This window comes from Coccinella septempunctata, chromosome 1 (assembly GCF_907165205.1).
Source record: "Coccinella septempunctata chromosome 1, icCocSept1.1, whole genome shotgun sequence".
NCBI lineage: Eukaryota > Metazoa > Arthropoda > Insecta > Coleoptera > Coccinellidae > Coccinella > Coccinella septempunctata.
In genome coordinates, this window is record NC_058189.1 from 21,398,502 (window position 1) to 21,424,660 (window position 26,159).

Consider the following 26,159-nt stretch of genomic DNA (forward strand, 5'->3'; position numbering starts at 1 on the left):
GGTCATGATGAGAAAACTGGAAGACGTGGGTGATATCGAAAAAAATTCATCGAATGGATGAAATTCATTTCATTCGATAAAACTCTTTCTGAGATGGAACTGAAAGTAAGATATTTTTTTATGGTTTGTCAACACCCCGAATCTTTTGAACCGAGCCAATTCGAAAAAAATGGTGAAGGGAGAAAGTGTTTTTTTTCTACCTTAAAAATCTACTACTAAAATATTTGTACGAGTCAAAGACTCGCCCTGCATATACTCCCAGTCTCCTACCCCGTATGGTGATTAAGAAAAAATATGATTTATTGAAAACAGAGAAGTGATAAAAGCTTATCACAACATAAAAAGGAAATATAATAATATTTACAAAGGTTGTGCATTACACTGTGGAATGAGAACAGAGCTTCAGTCGTTGCTAGAGAAGCTTCTACATCCCCATAATTTGAATATCTGAAATATTTGGTCAGGGAGGAAGACGCTGCATTTTCCATTTTTTATGTTTGTCACATGCTGCATATCTCTTCTTCCTCCAAATGCAATGCTGAATTGACCCCAACAGATCGTTCATTGGACTTCAGAATCAAGTTTTGTTTTTTTAAGGAATGGAAACTCTTTTGAAAGTTTTCTTCTGCAAATTTGCACTAATTTATTATCAATCTTGAATATTATTCAGAAGACTACAAAGTTCAAATTCCCACCATACTTATTAATGCCAAGACGTCCACTATGAGATTTACCTTGCGACGTTCACACTCGGGCTGAGGTACGAAAAATAGTGAATTAAATCATTGAGTATCTAGTCAAAGATTAAATTCAATATTTTCCAGTGACGGACTTCTTGGACGCATTGACGGATGTCTGGTCACCATGGACCTATAATACCAAGCAAAGATTATAGAGTAGAAAGATAGGAAACGAAGCGACTAAAGTGATGTGAGCGCCATCTGTGTTTCGAATGTGTTTTTAAAGCCCTAAGGCTGGTTGAAATTTTAATTCGAGGGACATATGAAATTTTGCGAGATGTCAGAGTCATATGACCATTTTGATCAAACAAGTTTTGAATGTTTTGATTCTCGTATCCATAGACAACCTCATATCGCCTTTTGTTTTTCAAGCCCTTCCAGTTGCTGATTATTGAAATTTTTGTCTAATTTCTTGGCGAAAACCTCAGAATATCGTTCGAAAATTATCGTATGGTAAAGAACTGTGTATAAACTAAAACGAATTTTACTAAGGAAAATGGGAATGTAAGTATTAAAACTGGAAACATGTGACTCGGTCATTCATTGATTTTTATTTTCAGTGCTACGAAGTGGATGAAATTTTCAGGGCGTAAAGGCCTGCAAACTCTACTCACTACACCATGTAGTCTGCACATTTTACTGCAGTAAATTGCAGGAAGCGTATCTTACATGAAGGGCTCATTTAGGGGACATTATGACTTTTATACGTCCATTCAAAGATTCTCAATTGCCTTCAACCCAACAAACACAATATACAGCAACTGTACGAATACTGCATTACAAGTGCCATCAGAATGCAGCACAGAGATTGCTGTACTAAAATTGCATAGTTTCTGTATTGATAATTCTGCATTTTCAAAATGCAGTTTTTGATGTACAGTAACTGCACAGTTTCTGTATTGATAATTCTGCATTTTCAAAACGCAGTTTTTGATGTACAGTGACTGCACAGTTTCTGTATTGATAATTCTGCATTTTCAAAATGCAGTTTTTGATGTACAGTAACTGCACAGTTTCTGTTTTGATAATTATGCATTTTCCAAAAGCAGCTTTTGATGTACAGTGACTGCACAGTTTCTGTATTGATAATTCTGCATTTTCAAAACGCAGTTTTTGATGTACAGTGACTGCACAGTTTCTGTATTGATAATTCTGCATTTTCAAAACGCAGTTTTTGATGTACAGTAACTGGAAAGTTTCTGTATAGATAATTCTGCATTTTCAAAACGTAGTTTTTGATGTACAGTAACTGCACAGTTTCTGTATGGATAATTCTGCATTTTCAAAACGCAGTTCTTGATGTACAGTGACTGCACAGTTTCTGTTGATAATTCTGCATTTTCCAAACGCAGTTTTTGATGTACAGTGACTGCACAGTTTCTGTATTGATAATTCTGCATTTTCAAAACGCAGTTCTTGATGTACAGTAACTGCACAGTTTCTGTATTGATAATTCTGCATTTTCAAAACGCAGTGTTTGATATACAGTGACTGCACAGTTTCTGTATTTGCCATTCTTCATTTCAAAAATGGAGTATTCGATATAGAGTAAATAATAGAATCTAGAATAATAATTCATAGGAATTCCTAAAACTAAACATATACCTTCTTAAAGAAGTTGAAAATTCGATTATGAAGGTTAAAGAGACATTTCATGAACAGATTCAATTCAATAATTGAAGACTTCTTTCATTACCAAAATATGGATTATACCCATGGTAGAAGGATACTTTATCTCACCATGGTGGTACCAAAATTAGTCAATGGATGGCATCACTGCTCTTGACGGTTGCGATCACAGGGTAGTATACACGTCTATTGCGGTGCAGCATACGACAAACGATGGCGCCACCGGCGACGCACTACTCTTTCCATTGAACTCTATGGGAACTGGAATGGCATCGCGATACAGGCAAAATGAGGAAGAGTGAAAGGGAAGATGTAGAGCAACCTTTCTCTCTCGCACGCCGTTGCTATTAGCAACGTAAACATTTCAATGTGCGGGAATGAAAGAATGAATTATTCGAACTGAAAATATTTGAAGGTTCGATACTGATTGGAAAAATTCATTCCATTCCAGTTCCCATAGAGTTCAATGACTCTATCAATGTATTCGGGTTCGGCTCTTGGACGGTCCGAGGATGGTTCTAGAACTGCGCAGAGGATTTTATAATAGGGCGCAACAGTTTTGCGCAGTTTTAGAACAATTCTCGGACCGTCCAGAAGCCGAACCCGAATACATTGATAGAGAGTTGAAGTGTGCACAATACGTTAGCCTGAACGTAAACGTTAACGTGAGAAATAACGTCAGATATAACGTTTACGTGTTGTGATGAAATTTGAGTTGAAGTGCTGTCATCATGAAACGTCAGACGTTAAACATAACCTATCAATTTGATTTTGCTTTCGTTTCGCGTGAACTCTCTTTTATCTAATATTGAGCTCCGACAGCTGAAATAACATTTGGAATATTGATGTTCTAATGATTTATATGCCTAATAAAGAGAATTTTTAGCTTGGAAGTATTTTATTATCAATGAAATGTTCAAGTGCTAGAGACATCAGAATTGCAGTGTAGTTTCAGCTATTTCCTTATGTACTGAATGTAATCTGATAACACAGTAATTTAACTCAATCCTTTTGATAACTTTCAAATCACTGCTGATTTCCTATAATTTTCGTTCATTATGAGAAAATACACAGGAAATGTAAACAATGACAGTTTGAGGTTATCGAGAATTGCATTCAACAATCAAAATTCGGCCATTCGCGAGTCATCGGTGCTACTCGTTTAACGTTCGGTTAACGTACGTCGATGTTTAAGGTATACGTGGGAGACCGCTAGTTTACGTAGGCCGTAAAGCTGACGCTAACGTTAACGTTAAAAACGGACGAATGAGCATGCGTAGATGTCAATTATAACGTTAACGTTTACGTTCATGGCTGCACTTCAAGTCTCTATAGACATAGAGACATGGACTGTGCCTTCCCTTTATATCTATGCATGAAATACGGTCAAAAAAAGTGACAGAGAGAAAAACACGTCGGGAATGCAGTTGTCTTTTTCTAGAATTTTGATTGGTCTACACTCACCTCTATGTGAACAAAAAAGAGAAAGGTATGTCCCGACGAGCTTTTCTCTCTTTCTAATAAATAGCCAATTTCATGCTGGCATTGCTCAGTCCATGTCTCTATGTCTATGTTGATAGAGTAGTGCGTCGCCGGTGGCGCCATCGTTTGGCGTATGCTGTATGCTGCACCGCAATAGACGTGTATGCTACCCTGTGATCGCAACCGTCAAGAGCAGTGATGCTGAGTGATGCCATCCATTGACATCTACGTAACCGGCGTTTAAAGCAAGCACGAACTACGCTGCTTCGGCGATTGTCGTAGGTAACTCCTAGGGTTCATTAACCTACTAACACCCCCAAGAGCAGGCCATTCCTCAAATAGTTTGTCTATGGTGTGAACCAGAGATATAGAAGGGGGGAGATTGAGCTTCGAGCTGCGCGAACTGGCTAAAATTGAAGGCCGCCATAGACAAAGGAAGGAAAGACAGACAACTCTCATTGGCCGTTTAAAACGTTGCTGGTGGCGCCCCGTTGGGCAGTAGATGGAACTAATTGTTTGAAATAGCTGTATAGTAGAAAAGGATGAAATATGTTTTCGTTCGTTTCGGCATAACTAAGATGTCTAAAACTCTGGTGTATTCACTGATTCGATTTTGTTTTTAATTTCGTGGGGATATGGGATCAGTTTCGTTTCTCCTACTGTAGGTAGCGCTATTTGGAATTTGACAGAGCATATATATTTGAAAATAATTTGAATACTTCCTATGACTCACGAATATGTTCTATTTATAAACGATTATTGGTGTGTGAAAATGTATTAGTTTCGAGAAAGGGATGTAGAACATTCATTTATTCAACATGTCGTTCAGTTTTCTGTATGGACAATCAAGAACTACAGCTAAGAATTCGGTGTTGTTGGAATTTGAAGCAGAACCAAATGAGATGAACGAACATTCGGGACCGATATAGCTAAGTTTTATGGAAACTTCAGCAATGTTTCAAAGAAACTGTATTGGAAATACGTAATGTGAATTGTGAGCATGTATTGAGAATCAGAAATACATAAATCTATTCGAGTCTGTTACTTAAAATATTCTTCCTGAGTAGATATAGTGAAAATTCCCTTTCCGTCAACTGAATATATTGGATATTTGACCAATCAACTGTGTTTTATTAATATCATATTGAATTATCCCCCTCACGAATTCAATTTGTCAAACGGAAATTATCTTGAAGAAAAATAGTAAATACTCCTTCGAACCCTTATTCGATAGTGTTGAAAATATTGAAGGATTTGTTTTTACAAAGAAAATTAAAAAGTAAATCACAAATAATCCTTAACAGCTGACAAAATGGGCCAGTTCATATTTTGAACTCGTTGATCGAATATTCGATATATGAACGCAAAACAAAATAAAACGAGAGATCATTGGACTTCCTTTGGTAGAACAAGGATAGAACGAAGCAAATGACATGGTGGCGCCGCCACGAAACTGATCCCATATCCCCGATTTTCTGAAATGTTGATGCTTGCAAAAAGTGACAAGCAAAGATTATAGAGAACTCTATAATCTTTGGTGACAAGTGCACACACCAGTGTTTTAGACATCTTAGGCTTAGGCATAACATAACCTAAATTTGAAGTTCCAAAATGGTTGTTACGGCGTGATGTGTACTTTTCCACGTCCCAAAATTGAATATTATATGAAAATATTATTGAATAATTAACGACGAAGATTTATATTACTGTCAGTGTAGTAAAAGTGTTTTGTTCCTGTACGATTGTTACGATTTACTTGTACTATTCTTGGGGATCGCTTCCCCTAAGATTCCTGCACCTCCTCGGGACCTCGAGAATATCAACGACTACGATTCTACTTGGAAACAGCCAATATCCTACTATTCTACTGAAGATCAGATAAAGACAACTCATCTCAAAATTCTTATTGGAGAAGTCATAGTTGCTCTGCAGGAAATAAGTCTTCGGGTGATTTGTACAGTTTGTGATCAAGGCACTACCAAGGCAGCTGCTATTAAACAGTTGATCGATGAATGCCATACTAATTCTCCAGGACCTCACTTCATTGTAAATGATCAAAAAGTTGTTGTGTTTGTACATGATCCTCCACATTTATTGAAAAACACATGTAATGCCTTAAAGTCTTATAATATCAAATTTGAGGACCTCCCAGATGTAAGGAAGGTTGGATTACCACACTTGAAAGTATAATTATGGTGTGGGATGAATGTCGTAAAGCTGGTTTCAAATACTTGCTAACTAGAATGATGAACCAAGATCCTGTTGAGAATCTCTTCATTGTGATCAGGCAACATGGTCATGCAAATACGAATCCCACTCCATATCAATTTATATCAGCACTTAAGACCTGCTTTTTGAATCGCCTTGTTACACCTAGGAGCCATGGAAAAATTGTGAAGACGATGGCATAGATATACTTGAAGATTTGAAAAAATTTTTGGATTTTAAATGTGACGAAAATCGAAATTATCCCACCAATTCAGTTGACTTTTCAAAATTTCAAAATATAAAACCTCCCAATAATATTGCTGAAATTGATGACCAAGCTGTTTATGTAAGTGGGTATTTTATAAAAAAAACTTTTGGTATATTGTGTCATCAATGCAAAGAATGTCTTTTAAGAACTCAAGTTTGAGAGTTTCATATGTTTACAATGTTTTAAGGAATATGGTGTTGACAAGAGGTGTTTACGTTATGTTTGTGAGCAATTCTGTATATATGTTGCTCATATGCATGATGTAATCATCAAATTTAGAAAGTCAGAAGAATTCAATTAATTATGTGTAGTCTTCAATCTGGATGTTCTTTTCTTCAATAATTTGGTTATACAAAATAATATTTAATCTGACATTACTAAATTATTTCATTACTTTTTGTTTGAGAAAACTCAATGTGTATTACAATATAATGTTTAATAAAAAGTATTTTGATATTTGTCGATTATCATTTCTAAAAACAAGTATTACAAGAAGAAAACCTCACTGAAGATTGATAATAAACTGGAAGTTACAGTTTATTATCAATTTTCAGTGGAGTATTAATTCAAATTGATTGATTGTATGATTTGAGGCGCCAAAATGCGAATTCAAAACGATCAATGCGCCACCTGGTGCCAATTTTCGGAACATGTTAGTTCGCGTCTACTGCCGATAAGGGCGCTTCAATCACGCGTAATTTATTTTACCACTGAGTCGGCACTCTTTTCCTTCTTTCTCTATGAAGGCCGCCATTTGTCAGGAAATATATACAGCACCGCCTAAAAGTGATACTAGTGATAGCATGTGGCAAGAGTTATATACAGGGGGACGTAAAATTCAGAATTTGAATGTTATGATTTCGTTGATAACAGTACTTGAAATTATGAGATTTCGGTCAATTCGTTTCTTATTTCTTCAGTACAATACAAAATGAATACCAAAAATTTCAACGAAGGAAAAAATTATTTGTTTTGTGTATTCTGGTGAATATAATGGGATGTGCAAATATTGAACATATCATCTAAATTCTAAACTGTACCAATGAATCCTTTTGAATTATATTCAATCGTTTGTAACCAACGATGAAGGGAGCGATAAATTTTAATTTAATTGTCTTTTCTATTCATATTGTAATAAAGTAGGTACCTATGTTTGACTTTATCTGAAAGTTTTTCGAATTTTTTCTCCCAGTTTGAGAACCTAACCAATTTCAAATTTTTTTAAATCATTGAAATATATACTTCTATGTTGATTCTGGTTGGGAGCCACTGGGAAAAATAGTTTCTTAACAACAAATAAAAACATGAAACGAAATATTAAAATAGGTAACTTTTTCAAAATAAAATCCATGATTTAGAAGATTCTAGCAATTTGGTCTTATGAGGTAGTCTGATATATATAGACTTCGAAGAGTCACCAATATTTGGTTTGTTCCAGAATCGTGTTTCACTACTATTCCCTAATTACGATCAGAGGAAAGTAACCTGAAAAATTGCCCGTTCCTTCGAGATGCAATTCTGGAACTCTGCTATTAAGTTTTAATTTTATTATCTGTTTCTAAGGAAACACGATTTTGTCTATCTGAAGGACACTAGATTTTTTGCACAAAGTGGATAATTTGATCTGATATTTTTTATTGGAAGTAAGACATGATATGATGAAAGCTAACAAGGTCGATAAATTTTTCAGTAGCTACTGGCATTAAATATATAAAGAAAAAAAACATTTTTCTATTCATTTTATTTATATAATATTGTATATCCAGTATCGATTCCTGCATAAAATCAAGTGATGAAGTCTTCTAATTGGAGAACCTTGAATTTTTCAGTATAAACTTTTTACAGATTGAATATTCTAATTTTAAAATGAGATCTGGCAATATTTTTCACTAAAAGAAAGCCATGATGTCTGCCAATCACTGAAGAATATGAAAAATGTTCTTTCAAGGAAGGGAACAAATCATCAACTCGATCATAAAATTTTTGGAACTGAATTGTTGCAAATGCTTCAAGAAAATTTTCATCTCTTGGAACTCTATTTTTAGTTGAAATCACAGAACACTAATATAAGAGAAGTGCAAACGTGGTTCAAAACCAGTGCAACACGATGACATTTCATTGGCCGCCATTTCGGTAGGTTCGAAGAAAGATATTGGCGGGAAATTTGAATTCGCAGGTATATTTTACTAGGTTATATTGTTTTCAATTTGAATGTTTTTGTTATGGGGATAAGTAAAACTGCAAGATTTATCGAAAGTAGTGAATTTATTGAATTTCATTCACATCATATAGAGAAAAGAACTTTAACAATGATAATGACTGAAATATATACAGAAAAATTATTCAGGTTCCAAGGAATTTTCAGAATGGGATATTAAAATAGAATTCTTCAGGATAGATATCAAATAATTCTTTAAGAACATGATAAATATTCCAAGAAGACAAGTGTAAGTCTACTACGAGACTATCATATTTTGGGCAGAGTTACGAAAAAACCTACCAACCCCAATGAAACAGATTCAGATAAACAAAAAGAATAATCTTCACAATTTCAAACCGAGTCATAAAAACACTTAGTTGAATTATTACAAGTATAACAAAATAAAAAATTTATTAGGTGGATTTCTTCTGATTGAATTGAATGTTATTTCAAAATGGGATGTGGCTTGTCGATGGTTGATTGATTAGCAGTAGTATTGCTTATTTCCACGTATTCTGAAACCACCTCTAGTTTATTCTTACAATGTACTTCTCATATTGTTGGCTGCTAAGTTTTTGTATAAGCTCGACTTTCATTTCCTTCAAAGAATAACAACTGCACATAAAATATAATAAATAGAAGGAGTGACTATTGCGAAACTTGACTCTTGACTTTACTAAGATGAAATTAATTAGCCAAAGCCAATGATTACAACAAATACAAACAGAATAGAGTCAAATTTCAAAAGTTACATCGGCTAAAATTTTTATATACTCTATATACATAAGATATACATATTTACATTGAAAAATAATAGGTTTCGAATGGAACATACTGAACCATATCACTTTTTTTATCACAAAATCGTTACTTCAGTCTTCCTTTGGCTTTGCTCCTCAAGATTATGGTTCATGAAAAGAAATATATTCTAATTAAAACAAGTTCTAAAATATCAGGAACAACTAAAATACTTACTGAATAAATAAATATAACACAACTCATTAGAGATTATTGCACTAACTGACGTAAATCTTGACCAAAAACAACACAAGCACATACTAAAAGAAATAGGTTATCTTTAACCGACCCAACTCTGCCAAAATGATGCAAATCTCCATGACAACGGCTAGACTTGTTTACATCTGCCAGGCCGACATCTTGGTAGGTAATTTCAGACCACAGAGTGTTTTGTTGCCGGTTTTAGTTCATCAGTTTCACCCCCCTGGTTGAAATCATCAAATTCCTGATTGACATATCGTAATAATTCCATATGATGGTACATGAAGTCCCCCTGAAACAAACATAAAATAAAATCATCTCAGTTTCATATCAAATTATCTCATCTTACCTTGATTTTTGAAGAATATTACAATTCCCTCAAGACTGGAGCTTTTAGGGTCACAGTATCATTCTCTACATTTTTTAAATATCTCTCCATCAATGTGGCACTGAATCAAAAGATTTCTCCCAATGATGGGCAGCATTTTCAGAAATACGTTGATCTTGTCTAAAAAAGTCCATCATTTCTTTCATGTGTTGTATTTTATTTTTTAGAGACGTTGATATTTGTTATTATGTTATTATTGTTTACATTCGTTTGACTTGACAGCAGGCAATGGCAGCTAAACGTAGATCTATCTACGCAGCTAAATGACAAGAATATTCACTAAATTGTTAAACCGTGATCATAATACCGTGCTATGACCTGACAAATGGCGGACCCACTTTTGTCCCATAGTCCCATGAAAATAGGATGCGCAGTGGTCGAAGCTCAATCTCCCCCCTTCTATATCTCTGGTGTGAACCCGCTCCTGCACTTACCGCCAAAATATCAAGTGAAATTGAAAATTTCCGATTTGCAGAATAGATTTTCTGTTTATAACTAGGAAACCTCTACATAGAATATTGTTTCGTAATTTCAAGTTTCGATATAGTTTTTACACAGTGACTGCTACATTTAAAATGCAGCTTACTGTACAGTTTGAGCACAGTGTCTATTGTATATAAAATATAGCTTGCTGTACAGTTTTTCCACAGTGATCACTGCATTCAAAGTGCAGCTTACTGTACAGTTTTTGCATAGTGACTACTTCATTTAAAGTACAACTTGCTGTACAGTTTTAGCACGTTACTGCTGCATTTGAAGTGCAGCTTGCTGTACAGTGATTGCAATACCATCGCTGTTTTTGAAGTGCTGCTGTGGCTGTATGTCGAATGCAGTTTGTACTGTACAGTAACTGCACAGTCCACTGGGACATATACGGTCCTTTTTGGTGCAGTTATTGCATTACCATCACTGCAGTCAATTGAAGCATCGAAGTACAGTTTTTGTACAGTGACTGGATTTCAGTGTTTGCTGGGAATATGCAAAAGTTTTATGGATTTCAATTTGAAAATCGGGTGACTGTCAAATTGTTGTTTGGAAAGTCAATGTTTTATGAGTTTTTAGTTGAATCTATCAGGAATTCTGGTATTTATGTACGATCTGGTTTAAGAGAATCACAGAACATAAACATCAAGAGAATGGTAACTCCCGTGCTAATCTTCTTGACCGTGTTTTTTGTCTGCGATACTAGCGCTGCAACAGCGTACTGTGAAACTACGTTCTTTTTGCCCGTGCGGCTTCACTAGCGTCTATTTCTTGTGCCTTACAAATGAACCTAGAACACAGACTGTCTGACAAATATTTGTAATCATATCTCTATGGTCGGCAGCGCCGGCAAATTAAAAGGTTTAATCAGAGTTTAATAATATTTGGAATCGTTTCCTCTTTTATGTTGTTTAATAATAGGAATAGGCAGATAAACAAGATTAGGTTCTCAGGATTGGCAAAGTACATTTTATTTCAAATAATATACGTTATCATGTTAAAATATAAACACTTTCGGAGATATCAATATTTATGAGGAATGATGTGCAACTACTTGGGAATTACAAAATAGTATTCTTATGTTATAATTATGAGAATAAATGTATGTTATGTTCCTCAGTTGAGTAGAAAAGCTCCATCTTCCGCTGAGGTTAATATAAAGACCTATTATCATTAGCAAAATTTTTCCAGCATGTTAATTAAATCTTTCTGTGAGTATTTATTCCAGGGGATGGTAAAATGAAGTACCAATAAACCTTAATTCAGAAAGGGATTCTATGGAATTGGGATCAATGATACGTCAAAAAAAATTTTAAATAGTTTATTGAAACAAGTAGGTACTCTGTATTCTACACAGATAAGGAGAATGATTTTTTTTCTTTGATTTTTTATTTCTGGTTGAAAACAGTGATCAGTAGTCATAATGATAAGAACCAAGTCTTCTTTTTTTAAATTAAATTCTTTTTCATCTAGGATGTCTTGCGGTTTGTAAAATAAAACACAATGCTTTTCTTCTTGCATTTCTTTAACCCACGAGTCTACACTTACCCCATCATTTGGATGTCTTACTGCTGATGATGATAAGTTGAAAGACTGTTCGATATTATATAAATTTTTTCTCCTTAAATGGTGTATGCGGCTCACTTCTGTATCAGTTACATTTTCACGAACTTCATTGAGAATTTCGTCATATTAAATTTTACTAGCAATTTTTTGAGCTATTTTTTGTCTATTTATTTATTGGTTTTGATAGATTTACATATCCTGGATCAAGGTCATGTCCAACATGCGTTTCGATATATTCTGCTTGACATGTATTATTCAGTTTATTTTTTGAAAACTTTATGGAGACCGGACAATAAGAATTAATTTTATAACTACCTTGTATCTTCAAATACCGTTAACGCCCATGCACTTTCCTCCACTCGCGGCAAGTAAGTTACTGAACTATTACAAACCAAATAACCGGTTTCCAGTTTCGTTGAATATTTGACAAAACTAGCGTTTGTCTTCGCTTCCAACTCATTTTTCAACACAAAAAACTCATCTTGAGAGTTAAATTTCAAGGTACTTGATTTGATAACAATAGCTCATGAAACTGTTCAAAATTTTTCAAAATTTCATTCTTGAATGTGAAAAACTCATTACATAATGGATCCGAAGATGAATCTCCAATCTCCACCGTGAATCTTCTGATGGTTATTTTTATCACTTAAGTTCTTTCCACAATGGCAGTTATACCTAATTATATTTCGCTGCATTTTTGTACAAGTTAGGAGCGATTTCATCCCTGTGAAAATTCCTGGCGTGTCTTCTCAAACTTGATATGTTGGAAAATACCTTGCCGCATTTATAACACAGACTAGCCATTTCTGCTAATTTGGGGGTTACAAAACGTGAACTTTATATATACGAAAATCCGCTTTGCGTTAATTTAATTAATTTTGAAATTCAGGAACATATAACCGCGCACATCATAGCGAATATAACTCCCACTTCCCACTACAGATGGCAGCTCAGCAGGGACAAATGAAGGTTCATTTGTAAAGCACAGGAAATAGACGCTAGTGTGCGGCTTCCGCTTCCTCCCGTCCGGACCTTACTAGCAGCAGGCGGGAGATTCAAATCGACGAGGACGCATTGAAAGAGCGCCGAATCAGAGAGATAATGAAAAATTCGAGAAAAATTTTGAGTTTTATATAGGAAAATAAACGATGAAAATAAACTTTTATGATTTCTTGTATTTCTTTTTCTGATGGTACTCGGAAGGTTTTTCTTCTTTTATTCTCCCTATTCAACTTAAAATTTTCTAGAATTTTTCTAATTCGGCCACCCTTCAATGCGTGCCCGTCAATTTGAAACAGCACCTCGAGTTATTTTGCAGGGGTGAAAAAATGTCTAATGCTAGTATTGCAAGTCAAAACAAGTTTTGTTTCTTATGTTTTCTCTTATCCCACGTTGTCCAACAAAGTATTATAATTATCATTTGGAGAAGTTATATTGGGATTATTGTCTGGGTTTCTGAATAGAAATATTGATTCCGAAAAAACGATTTTTCTTTGCGAGAGTTTCCTGCTAAGTTCAATTGACGATTTAGAAATACAATTTCATAATTTTCATACTTCCAAATGAATGCTTTTTTTCATCTGTAGAACTTGTTCCATGAGCTGAAACATATTTATGTCTCTTGAGATTTCAGTATGAGGAATACCTATATAATAACATGGAATTGAAATATTTTAAATAGAAACTTTAAAACTTCCACTTAAACGCTTTACTTATCAAGATGTTTAGCTTCTACCTCCTTCACAAAGTTAGTATATGCTACCTCAACATTATAACCCAGGTTTACTTAAAGAAAGAATCTGTGAAATAATAGGAATTTGTATCTAGGTACAATGAATCACCAATATCATCGCTCCACAATTCATCCCTTTTAAATGAAGTATTTCCAAAGAATGTTTATCTTTCTTTACGAAACTGAATCAGTCAATTCACTTCCGATAATTCCGATTAATATCTTGATTTACTAGAAAAACTCTGTTAGGCCGTATAATCTCGAAACAAACGTCAAAGTTTGTTTACATTTCGGGATTTGCTGATTGCGTGGTTGCCAATTGGGTATTTCTGTGTTGCCAAGGAAAGCGACACTAGCGCTCTAACAGCGTACTCTTGCAACTCGTGGTCCAAAATTATCTGAATGAGTTGCCACCGCCTGAAGAGAATAAAGATTTTGCATGGACGAGGACAACTCTAATGTCGATTTCAAACTTTTAAGTAATTTATGGTAATACATTTCAAATTTATTGAGTCAGATCTTCCCTTGTAAATTGTTAGAGTGAAACCTCTTGTTGATACTCTTTGCTTATTCTATTCGATGAATTCACAAACAACTACACTGTGGTGGATTACGGTATATTATACCATCTGAAGAATTTGCAATTACCTAATTTTGTTAAGACCATGAAAATGTGTCCATTCATTACAGGTGTCCGATATCAGGAGTTTCACTTTACTGAAAGTCATAAAAAATTTCCAATCTTTGAACATTATGCTCATGTAAAAGAGCTACAAATAATAAAAACTTATTAATGTATGAAATAAATTATTCCAAACATTCAGCAATATATTTGATCATTTTCTATTTGAAATATGCAAAAATACATTATTTACGCATTCCTCACTATAATTTCACATTATTTCTTGAAATTACATAATAATTTCTCTTAAATAGCTTGAAAAAATAATCGCTTGACAAATTCCTTGAAAGGGATTGTTTCTTCAAATATCTTTATTTACTAAAATCATGCACTTTTGAATCATAAGACGAATTAAAATGCAATTGTTCTTTTAAGAATGTTATAACAAAAGATTATTTGTAACTAAAAATAAGGCCAAGTTAATACTGGAGAAGTCAATATATATATATATATATATTATGTGAAACCAATATGATCACTTCTTTTGAAAAAATGTAAAATAAACAATTTTTCTTCAATAGTTAACAGCTGAACTTTCAATCGTTTTAATAATAAGTTTTCACTTAATAAATTAATTGAATTCAATACAATGAACCTATAAAAATTCAACTTTCTTCTGGAACCAACAAATTTATATTTGCATCAGAAACAACAGAATTTACAAATGTCTGTTCTCCTCCCCTAATTGATAAAGCAACACTATTTGTTATGGTCTTCTCTTTCATCATTGTTGTCCGCTCCCATTTTCCATCTCCACAATTTTTACAAGGATATAAAGGAATAATATCTAAACAAGCAACTCGATTCCCACAATTGCCACATTTGAAAAATCTTTTCATAGCCTTTCTGTACACAAGACGATGCTTTTCTGCTTTACATTTTTCGCTGGCTGAAAAATTTGTGTATTTACAATCCAAACATCTTACAGCTTTGCATTCAACTTTGTAAGTATTGGCCATTTTTTCTTCCATTCTTTCTTTAACTTCTTGTTTCATGAAATATTTCTCCTTTTCTTCATTATCCCTCAACTCTATCAAATCTGTATGTTTAGATTGTAACTCCATCATTTTCTTGAAGCGATCTGAAAGATGTTCATTCTCTTGGAATTTCTGTATTTTGTTGGAATTCTCTCCACTTATATTAAGTTCATCCAAACTTCTCTTTAACCCTCTTCCTGTAATGCTATTTGGATTTGATTTCTTCAGGGGACCATTTTTTTCTACATACTTCAGAGCATTCAATTTTGCTTCATGTATTTTTTTTCTAATTGGTGCACTTAAATCTATCATACCTCCACTGCTTGACAATGAAGGTAAGGTACTGGTTAGTAATGCTTTACTGAAAACTGGCTCTGAGGTATTTTTTTGGGAAGCTTCCAATGGAGTTTTATCATCAGCCAAACTTTTTACAGAACAAATTTTTGTAGCAGCTAATAAAGAAGGTGAAAAATCTGATTTGTTATCAGATGTTATTTCTGCAACAGTGTTCTGTATTTTATAATCATTCAAATCAGACAACCCTTCCTTTTGAGTTTTGTGTTCTTTCTTTTGACTGTTGAAGTTATTAGTGGATGAACTGGTTTTAATAGAATTGAAACTAATTCCAGATTTTCTATAATCTACATCCAGGTCTATAAAATCTGTCTGAACAATTTCATCCAGAGATTTTTGTAGTAACTCATATTTATGATCAACTCCAGAGGACTTCTTTCTCATATACTTATTCTCATTGCCTGTTTCTAATAATAAACAAGATTTTTTATCATTCTCCTTTTCCTTTCTATTTTTTATTGAACTTTCCTCCCTAATTTGTAACTTAGACAGAACCTTTGCAGCATTTGCTTTGGCTTCATTCAGACTCACTCCAGCAGAATGTTTGTTTTTGAAATTTGAGTTATCAACTACCTCGAATTTTTCTGTACTCGCTCCTAATTTTCTGAGAGTATCCATATCTTTCAATCTTTGACTGCTATCAACATCAAAACTTGCAGCTGCTTTTCTCACATTGAACTTTTCTACAGACGACGTTCTTGTCATTCCACTAAGGCTCTGCAACCTATCCTTATCTTTCTTGATTAATTTTCTGCTTTGTTTGGCTGGTATTGCAGTGTAGGATTTCCCAGCATAAAATACTTCATTTTTTCCAAGTACTTTATTTCTTAAAGCTATTAGACCTTTTCCTGAAAAATTTGCTTGTAATTCAGATCTACGACTACATTTTTGGTATTCTTTTTTAACATGATACACACAATATTCACAATCACTCTTATTAACAATTGCTGTACATTTATCACCATTTTTCTTTGTACTTTTGCACATGCCCAGATCCTTCGATTGACCTAAGATCAGCAGCTTCTGGGGATTGTCTATAGAAAGAGTTGCCTGAAAAAAAAAAAATATTAAACATTGGAAACCGTTGAAAAATGAGTTTTAGGGTCAACTTCACCATTTAAGCTTGAAGTTTAAGTGTAGCTAATTTCATCTCTTCTTCATGTATTTAGGACAATATCCTGTTTTTTGCAGCTTGTCAATGGTAATTCTTTAGACATAAACTATCCACACCTCTCTTCTTGTTCTAACCCACCTTAAAATATGCGAAACCTTGTAGATTAATTGCTTATTCTTTTGTCATCATCTAGGGTGCGCCCTGTTATAGATCTCAGGATTCATATTTCAGTTGTTCTTAGCAGGTTTTTGTTACCATGTTTTTTTGCTATCGTTTCTATAGTAAATGGTCGGTACAACACCAACATCATAAATGTGCCAATTTACCTCTTTTCGCCTATATGCAGCAGCATATCGTCGTTAAAACCTGAAAAATGTGTAACTCCCAATTTAATCAAAAAAGAGATTTTGATGCCATCCCCTAGCGGTTTTCAACATCTACATGCTCAGCAATTTGCGTAGTACCATCGAACAGTTAATTATTTTTCCCGCGCAAAATAGAATAATGTGTATCTCCGTGCTTGAAATTGTTTAAAAGAAATACGTGTACCTTCCTTACACTAGCACGGCGTCAGTGCATATATCCACATCGCATCAGTGGATAACATAAGAAGTAGTAGAAAAATAGTGCTGCTTTGTTGTGAAAACAAAGGTAAATATTAAGGGAGTACGGGTAATAGTTAAAAGTTTTTTGCCTCTCCTGTAAAATCAGCTAAAATGGAGTTACACATTTTTCGGGTTTTAACGACGATATGCAATTTTAGCCATAGTATTCAATGCCAGAAGCATGAAAGTGTTGACTTATCCCCTCTCCAGCCGGAATTTCATGAGAGTGTCAGATGGAGAATGTATTTAATATTTTGAAACATGTTTATCTCAAAATATCAAATATGCACATTTGTGACTTTGGCAATAGACAGACGATATGCCATCAGTGGGCTTATACATGTTTTATAGGTTTTAATCTTTCTCTCAATACTAATGTTTGTTTCTCCATATGATGTCCGATAAATGAGTGGCTCAGAGGAAAAGTGAACTAACTACAATTAAGTGAAATGTTGGAAATGAAGGTTTTACGTTTCAATTGATTGAAAAACCGCATTGATAGGTATGGAAAATCTTGTTGTGAGGAAAAACATTAAATGGGTATAAATCTGTCAAAATGATGATTTGACTCATACCACTCATAAGAAGAATAATATGCAACCTTTGGTACCCAAATATCGGTATAACTCAAAAATCGGAATTTGTGACTTATACCACTTTTCTTCTGACCGGCTCAAATACAGAATATTAGGCTAGTATATCTGCGCTTTAACTTCCTCCCTTAGGTTTCTGTTGCTTCCACACTCTGATTATAAACAGGGAGCTTACATCAATGATAACCAATGAAATGAGCTACACCTAGACATTAAGCCTGATGACATAAATTTTAAATGTGCAAATTTATATACATACATATGATTCAACAAATGACAAATTATAATATACCAATGAGATAAAGGACTCAAATTTAGTTATTTTATGGAGGTCCCATATTTGAGTGTTTCAAAATGAACCTACTAACTTGAAACCGAATGAAATTATGTTCACTGGCTATGACCTTAAAATATGTACAAAATAGAGTAAGGGATGATTTCAAAAGGTCAATTCAGAATAAAATAATTGATACTTACTTCATCTCTGGCACCATCTCTTTTATCAAGAATTGATGGATTCAAAACACCAACAACACTTCCTGCTTGGGTTTTCCAGAACTGCTCATAAGCACTTCCAAATAAAAATAGAGCAACTGTTTTGATATCCCCAACTAAGTCACTTATAGTCCATATCATAAATGAATTACCTTTAGCACTAGTTTTAGTACATCCTTTATTACAAATTACTCCGGCTATAACCCAATCATCATTTTTACTCAGACTCTTGAGATGAGTACTTATATGTTGTATTGGTACCACTTTACGACCCACCATTTTTTCTTCCAAGCTTTTTGAAGAAATTATGGGGTTAATAACACGAATACCAAACATAGTATCAAATGATATTAGATTTGAAGATGCCTTTGTTCTTTCAGGAATCTGTATAGATGTTGGTGCTATTAGTTTTGTTTTCCAATTTTTTGATGGTATATTTCTTTGTTGTGTTATTCGTTCTTTACTGCCATGATCATAGGAGGATTCTGAATGATTGATAAGTTTTTTTATTGACTCGCCAGATTCACTATATTTTTTCTCTTCAAAATTCCTATTACCTTCATCATCAGAAGAGTCAGTGAAACCTTCATGAATTGAACTGAAATTCTGTTCGATGTTAGAGATTGTTTTGGTCACATCATTTTTTGTTTTCGCCTCATTATTGTCATAAGCGAGAAAATCTATATCTTGTAATAATTGAACATTTCTGTTTTGGGGAATCACTTCATTACTAATAGATGATTCAATAGTACCGTTTTCTTTTCTGTTCAAGGAGTTCAATTCTGCTTCTGCAACGTCCAGCAAACAAGCCAACAAATCATCTTCATGTGCCATAATTTGACCAAGTCGTTCTGAGATTCTCCACTTCAGCTTATTTTTTTAAATATGTAGACCGAGTACTTTAACCGAAAGACGTCACTTATTACTATTTACAACACTACCTCACCTCACGGACGAACGATTGACAATCAACAATAATCATTTCGCGCCAAATTCCAAATTATAACTTCTGCCATTTAGGTACGGCCACAGATTACAGAGTAGAATAGATCTGACACTCACGTTCTACGATGAAAAATACAGTTTATCCCGCCCTCAGCGCCCCCATGCGCTTGCCACCCAACTAACCGGGAGAAATGTCGGTATAACGGGAAACTGCAATCGCATGGCGCGAAATTTAAATTAGCCCATTCACTGGTATTTTAGACGTCGATAGAATAATATGGATTATTAGGGCGAATTTTAAGGAGAAATAAAACTTATCATGAACAATATACATATATTGATATACCCAGCACAGGAAAAAAAAAATGGAAATACATAAGCTATAATTATGGCAATGAATATATGAGCAAAGGTAAAATGTCAATAGGGTCACATATCTTCGTAAGACAATAATTATAATAAACAGTAATAATATTGTTCATAGGAAATGAGGTTGAAATTATTATATCTTCAGAAATCTTCAACATTATCCAAAAAGGACATAATGTTTGTTGGGAGTCGGCAATAGAAATCAAAAACAGCATGCCAAAGCTTAGCATGCATTAATAATTTGGAAAAGAAAAAATTAGTTGCCCAAAGACCTATGTGGATATTATATTTTCCTGCAGGAAAGATTTCAAAGTCTCTAAACAACGACTCCGTTTTATCTTCCTCACAGTTAGATCCCCAGGAATGCACTGACATGCAGTTTTGAATGATGAAATAAAGTGTTCAACATTTGGGTCAGTATTCCTTACTCCATGTGCTCTAATGTACACAAAAAGGTTTTCCAAATAATCTTGATTGAAAGCCCCAGTGAGAATATATTTAAAGTGATAATCACTGAACAGTTTTTGCCTAAGGTAAAGGAATGCTCTCAATGTTGTCACTATATTCTTCAAAGTGGGCACCACAATGGATCTTTTCTTTCGAGGGCAATAAAATGAAATACTGTTGAAAATTTGTATCGCCTGCTCCCAACAAACATTGTGCTCTGTTTGAATACTAACCGTCTTCTTTGAGAGTTTCGCAGTGGATGTGCAAACTCTGGATACATTCAACGAATCAAATAACTCTTCCAAGAATAGTATAAAGTCAGCAGTGTCGATAGCCTCTCTGGGAAAGCTGAAGCGGATGCTTGATTTCTAAAAAGGAAAATAGTAAATTTTTGGGTAAAACTTCGATTTATGCCCCACCTCGGATTTTAATGATTATTTTTTTATAGATAGAATTTTTTATAAGGAATCGAATGGTATTAGTCTCAATCTGCGGAAACTTATAGTTCGGCAGTTATGATTTTTTGAAATTTTTGTAAAGTGCTTTTTCTCGAATTCGACGAAGTGCCTACGTCAGATTCTTTTGCCGATTTTTTCCTGGATGCAGGAGAAGATACAAAATCTATTCGTATAACTATCAATCCCGGCAAACTTTTAATTTGAGAGAAATGATTTTTCGAAAATTTCATCAAAATACGTGCTATATCATTATATTATCATGAATAATTATATTTTTCTACAAGCGTGCGCGTTCAACCTTTTTCCCGCACGCATTCCAAGTTGCAAAGAGTCACTTTCCCAAAGAGTGCGGGAAAAACGCCTGCTATTTCTTTCCCGCACGCATTTGCGTGCGGGAATGGATTAGCGGGGGTTTTTCCCGCACGCAAATATTATAGAGTAAATTAAATTCTATCATCTTTCTATGGACAGAACGTCAACGATGAGAAACCGTTAGTAACGACATGCAGAATAACGTCTGTCATTATATATGAATTATTCAAATGAGATATGATCTGTTTCGTAAAATGGATACATTTATATATTTCAAGCGCTTGTAGAAAAAATATTGTTCCTAACTCTTGCGGAAAGTGTCTTGCCCGCACTCAACTGCTTGCCCGAACTCTGCTTCGCATCGTTCGGGCAACGGCAGTTTCGTGCGGGCAAGTATCACTTTCCGCACTTGATAGGAAAATAACTATTTCACTTTTCGGTCCTTCAAACTTAAATGTAAATCGCCAAAAATGATATTTTCATGTATGAAATTGTTTTTTCACTGTCCTAACCCAACCTAACAACCTAACCTAACCTCAAAACAATTGAGTTCAATTTTTAGCCAAAATTGATCAATTATTCACATTTCTTCCAATGAATTACCTCAAAAGCCCAATTGGTTGAGTTCTGTTCAGAAAAACATTCGAATTGATCGAGAATTACAGTGAACAAACATTCAAATGTCATAATTGAGTGCATTTAACGAACATTTCAAAAAATCATAGCTAATGAACTATAAATTTCCGCAGATTGAGATTACTACCATTCGATTCCTCATGAAAAATTCTATCTATAAAAAAATAATCATCAAAATCTGAGGTGGGGCATAAATCGAAGTCGAGCCAATTTTTGTATTATTATGTTTGAAAAAAAAACTTACCCCATTGAGAAATGAGCTTCATCATTGACCCCACGGAGTGGCTTAATACCTGACTACACAGTTTGACTTTCATTTCCATTAACACAATTTTTAAAGGGTTTGGTTGGATTGGTTCAAGTATAAACGATTAATGTTATAATTACGTGGTTCTTTGAATCAAACATTTCTTACAAGAAAATCGATTTCCTGATAAGACTGTCGAGTTCAATAAATGGGTATTTTTAATTTACTCTCGTATAAGATCTCGTTTGTAAACAAGAATTTGCATTAAAACATATTGACATTGACACTGTTGGCGTTCACAAATCCAATATGTCAGAATACAGTAATCTGTGGAGAATATGATATATATCAGAGACAACCGAGACCGTCAACCTCAAGTAGAAATTTGTCCGATTTTAAGAACCCTCTTGCATCTCTCTCTATTTCGTTGAAATGGAATAAGTCTATCTTTGTTGCACTTTACTTGAGTCTAGCCCTAGGTGGAGCTACGTTCGACTTCTGGGGAATTCGAAATTTGGTGTGAAATAGAATAAAGAAAAAGAAAAAACATGCGCAATGGCACTTACAGAAATAACCTCACCACGTGTAAACAAACAACAACAACAACAAACCTTTTCAAATTCAAACTTCTTGCAGTTTGGGTCGCAGTACGCTGAATAAGTTTTCCTTTTTTTATAATACAAAGTGAGTTCGAGTATGGCTGCAAAAAGTTGTATAGTCTGTGGAGACACCGAGTTCGAAGTGAAGAAATTATTTTGTTTTCCATCAAATCCAGGAAGGTAAGAGTAAAAATTATCTCATTCAAAAGCAGATTTCAATAAAGGCATTGTTTAAAGTGAATCCAGGTAAAATCCATATTTTATTTTGTAGATGTGAATCGTGGATGAAAATTCTAGGTTTCAAAAACACCCAATTTAAAAAACACCATCGAATTTGTGATAAGCATTTCAGCAACGAAGCTTACATGGACTTGAGGTTATTAAAACTGAAGAGAGATGCTATTCCTATAGCATGGGTAATTCCTTCATTTCCAGGTATTATTATGTTTCAGTAATATAGCTATTTATCTACAAGATTATATCATACCATTAGTAAATAGGTTATTCACTCTTAAGGTACCATTCTAATGCACTACCATTTAGTTCTAGCAAAAGAGGGAGACACTATGCCTTCTGTAATTGAAGACGTATTTCCAGTTGAATCTAGTTCTTCAACATTATCTTCATCAGGTACAGTTTTTATCTGCAAATATTTCCTTTGAAATAACTAATGATATTCTTTTACTCTGTCCATTATATTTTAATTTCAATACGATAGTTTATTCACTTATAATGTACAATTTTAATGTTCTTTCATTCAGTTCTAGCTAAAGAGGGAAACACCATACCTTCTTCGAATGAAAAGGAATTTGCATCTAGGACTTCAACAATTCCTTCATCAGGTATTATATTTATTTGCAAAAATTTTTTTCCAACAAACTGATGTCATTTTTTGTTGTTGTATTTTTAGATGCACAAGATCCTACCCCTAGCGCATCTTCATCAGCATGCCCAAGTACACCACATGGGAGGTCTAGGGCAAAGATATTCCGTAATATTGATAATTTTACCTTATCAAATTCTACCCCTAGAAAGATGAAGTTGGTTGATCTTATTCGGAAAAAGGAAGACCAACTACGCAAAGTTAAAGCTCTGTGTAAAAAGAGAAAGCACACCATCAATAGTATCACGAACCTATCTGATGAGGGAGTGGTAAGGAACCTTTTTAAGGACATGCCGTCAGTGACGGCTAATTTTATGCTATCCCAAATCAGGAATTTTAAAGCAAAGAGTGCCAATGCACGAAGATGGACCCTTGATGACAAAATCATTGCTCTTTCCCTTTTCAAGAGGAGTCCCCGGTGCTATAACCTTCTCAGAAAATTTGCGGCCCTACCAAGCAAAAACACAATATTAAAGTTGTTGAAAATGGTTCCGTTCAAAGTTGGAATCAACGAAAGCATTTTCAATCAACTGAATGAAAATCTCCCCAAGGACATACATCAGAGATGCTGTGCCCTTTTATTTGATGAAATGGACATCAAAGAAGGTGTCCAGTATGATATGGGGGAAGACAAAATCCTTGGTTTTGAGGATTTTGGAGATACTAATTACAGTAAAAGGCTTGCCACAAAAGCGTTAGTGTTCATGCTGGTAGGGTTGGGTAAAAATTGGAAGCAGCCAGTGGCCTACTATTTCAGCCATAGGGGTTGTAATGCTGCAGAGTTGAAAAAATGTCTATTAGAAGTTCTCTCTGCAGCAAAACATGTTGCCAAAGCGGACGTTGCTGTTACAGTCTGTGATATGGGTACAAGTAATGTGAGGTGCATCAAAGAACTTGGTGCTACTAAAGAAACACCTTTCTTTTTTTTTGAAAACTCAAAAGTTCATTGCATGTTTGATCCACCTCACTTATTGAAATGTACCTATTCTCTATTTCGTAAGCACAATGTTAGTCTTCCTGTAACCATTGGCGAAACCATCTTGAATAAAGTTGCCAAATTTCAGGATGTCATTGCAGCTTACGAAATAGATAATAGAAATACAATCGTTTTCAGGACTTTATGGAAAATAAAAGCCACATACCTGAAACCCATATTGCAGTATGCAATGAAGGTGAATATAGCTGCCAAAGTAATGAGCCACACAGTTGCAGCATACATATTTTCCTTGATTAGTGCAGGTAATATATTTTTTCTGGTCTAACTTGATACGTTTTACATTTATATTTTTTTTCAGGGCAAATGAACCCCGAGGCCATTGGGACTGCTTCCTTCATAAAAGAGGTGGACACACTGTTTGACAGTATGAATGGCAAGTCAGATGATGGTCCCTTTGGGAAAGAGCTGAAGGGTCCATTGAGTGTCCGCTCACCCCACATCCAATATTGGGAGGAGGAATCACAAAGGATTAAGAAGTGGAGCTTCATTCGATACACCAAAACTGGCACCCTGAAACAATCCATGCCACCTTCCCAAACAGGTTGGCTCCAATCGATCAAAGCTGTTCAAGGGCTCTGGGAGTATTTGAGGGAATTGGGTTTCAAATCCCTCAAAACAAGAACTCTCAATCAAGATCCATTGGAGAACCTGTTTGGACAAATTAGGTATGGTTGTGGATGCAATGACAATCCTACAGTTCAGCAATTCATTGGAAGTTTGAAAACTCAACTTCTAAATGGATTGGTAAGCCAAAGCTTTCGTGGGAGAAATTGTGAGAAGGACGACAATGAACTTGTCTGTAATTTGAAGTCATTCCTCAATATTCCCCCTCAAAGTTTGGAAAGGGAAACTGTAGAAGAGGCTTCTCTGACTAATGAAGCACCGCAAATATCAGTAGAGGTATTGTCTGCTGAAATTGCGGGAGAAGTTTCTTCTGGAAGCCCCAAGATCCTGTCTGTGGCATATGTGGCTGGAGCCATTCTTAAGGTGGTGAAAAAACACATATGCTGTTCCTTATGTGATTCTATGCTCACAGCTTCAGATTTAGAGCCACAAAATTTATTTATAATGAATAAAGAGTGGTCTGATCAAAGATCGGTATTACTGTACCCAAGTGAAAGCTACACTGTTTCTATAGGTTGCGGAATAACAGTGTTGGAGGAATTTTTGGATGAATCCCCTTCCCATCCTAAAGTAAAAGTGACTGCACTTGCGGTACTGTCTACCATGAACTTTGATCATCTTGCATGTTCTGAACATAAAAGTCACATAAGGGACATAACGACAGCTGCTCTCTGTAGGATTGGCATTCCATGGTGGTGCAGAAGGAAGTGTGAAGAGGTGAAAACGGAAGCTAAAACAAGAAGCATGAACAAAAAATTAAAAAAGATATTGCATCAGTAATGAAGCATATGTTGTTATAATTATTGTTGTTAAAATTCTGCTGTCCTAACATGAAAGGTCCTATCTGTAGAATTTAAGTTTTGAGAAAATCCGGGGTTTCTGTTTTTTTTCATTGTATAACAGATAGTATTTCAACAAACTCTCCATGTTTTCATTTAGATATAATGTTGACGAACAGAACTATTCCCGATTAGGAGATATTGCATTATGTCCATCACATTCTGCAGATAGGACCTTTCTTGTTAGCAAGGCAGACTTATTGTTGTTATAATTATTGTTAAATAAAAAATTAAGTCCTTTATCTGAAGTGTTACTCGATTCCTCCAAGTTGAAATGAAACCACAATT

General features: G+C 34.6%; 2 protein-coding genes and 1 long non-coding RNA gene across 4 annotated transcripts; 2 read left to right on the forward strand and 1 right to left on the reverse strand.

Moving 5' to 3' along the window:
* Positions 1-5,358: 5,358 nt before the first annotated feature.
* LOC123323042 lies at positions 5,359-9,824 on the forward strand. The gene is made up of 2 exons (XR_006539245.1): positions 5,359-5,388; positions 9,593-9,824. It is a non-coding gene; the product is annotated as an uncharacterized LOC123323042 (long non-coding RNA).
* A 4,678-nt stretch (positions 9,825-14,502) lies between these two features.
* LOC123323038 (protein MCM10 homolog) lies at positions 14,503-19,515 on the reverse strand. The gene is made up of 2 exons (XM_044911239.1): positions 18,498-19,515; positions 14,503-16,758 (listed from the first exon to the last, which is right to left on the reverse strand). Exons 1-2 carry the CDS (start codon positions 19,347-19,349, stop codon positions 14,983-14,985), a joined length of 2,628 nt encoding a protein of 875 aa, XP_044767174.1. The 5' UTR covers positions 19,350-19,515; the 3' UTR covers positions 14,503-14,982.
* A 4,131-nt stretch (positions 19,516-23,646) lies between these two features.
* On the forward strand, positions 23,647-26,104 carry LOC123323040. 2 transcript variants are annotated; one of them, XM_044911241.1, is made up of 3 exons: positions 23,647-23,680; positions 24,526-24,650; positions 24,707-26,104. In XM_044911241.1, exons 1-3 carry the CDS (start codon positions 23,670-23,672, stop codon positions 25,810-25,812), a joined length of 1,242 nt encoding a protein of 413 aa, XP_044767176.1. In that variant the 5' UTR covers positions 23,647-23,669; the 3' UTR covers positions 25,813-26,104. The 2 variants fall into 2 exon arrangements, with proteins under 2 accessions (XP_044767176.1, XP_044767175.1); XM_044911240.1 differs by lacking the exon at positions 23,647-23,680 and having other exon boundaries at positions 23,687-24,650.
* The last annotated feature ends 55 nt before the right edge of the window (positions 26,105-26,159 follow it).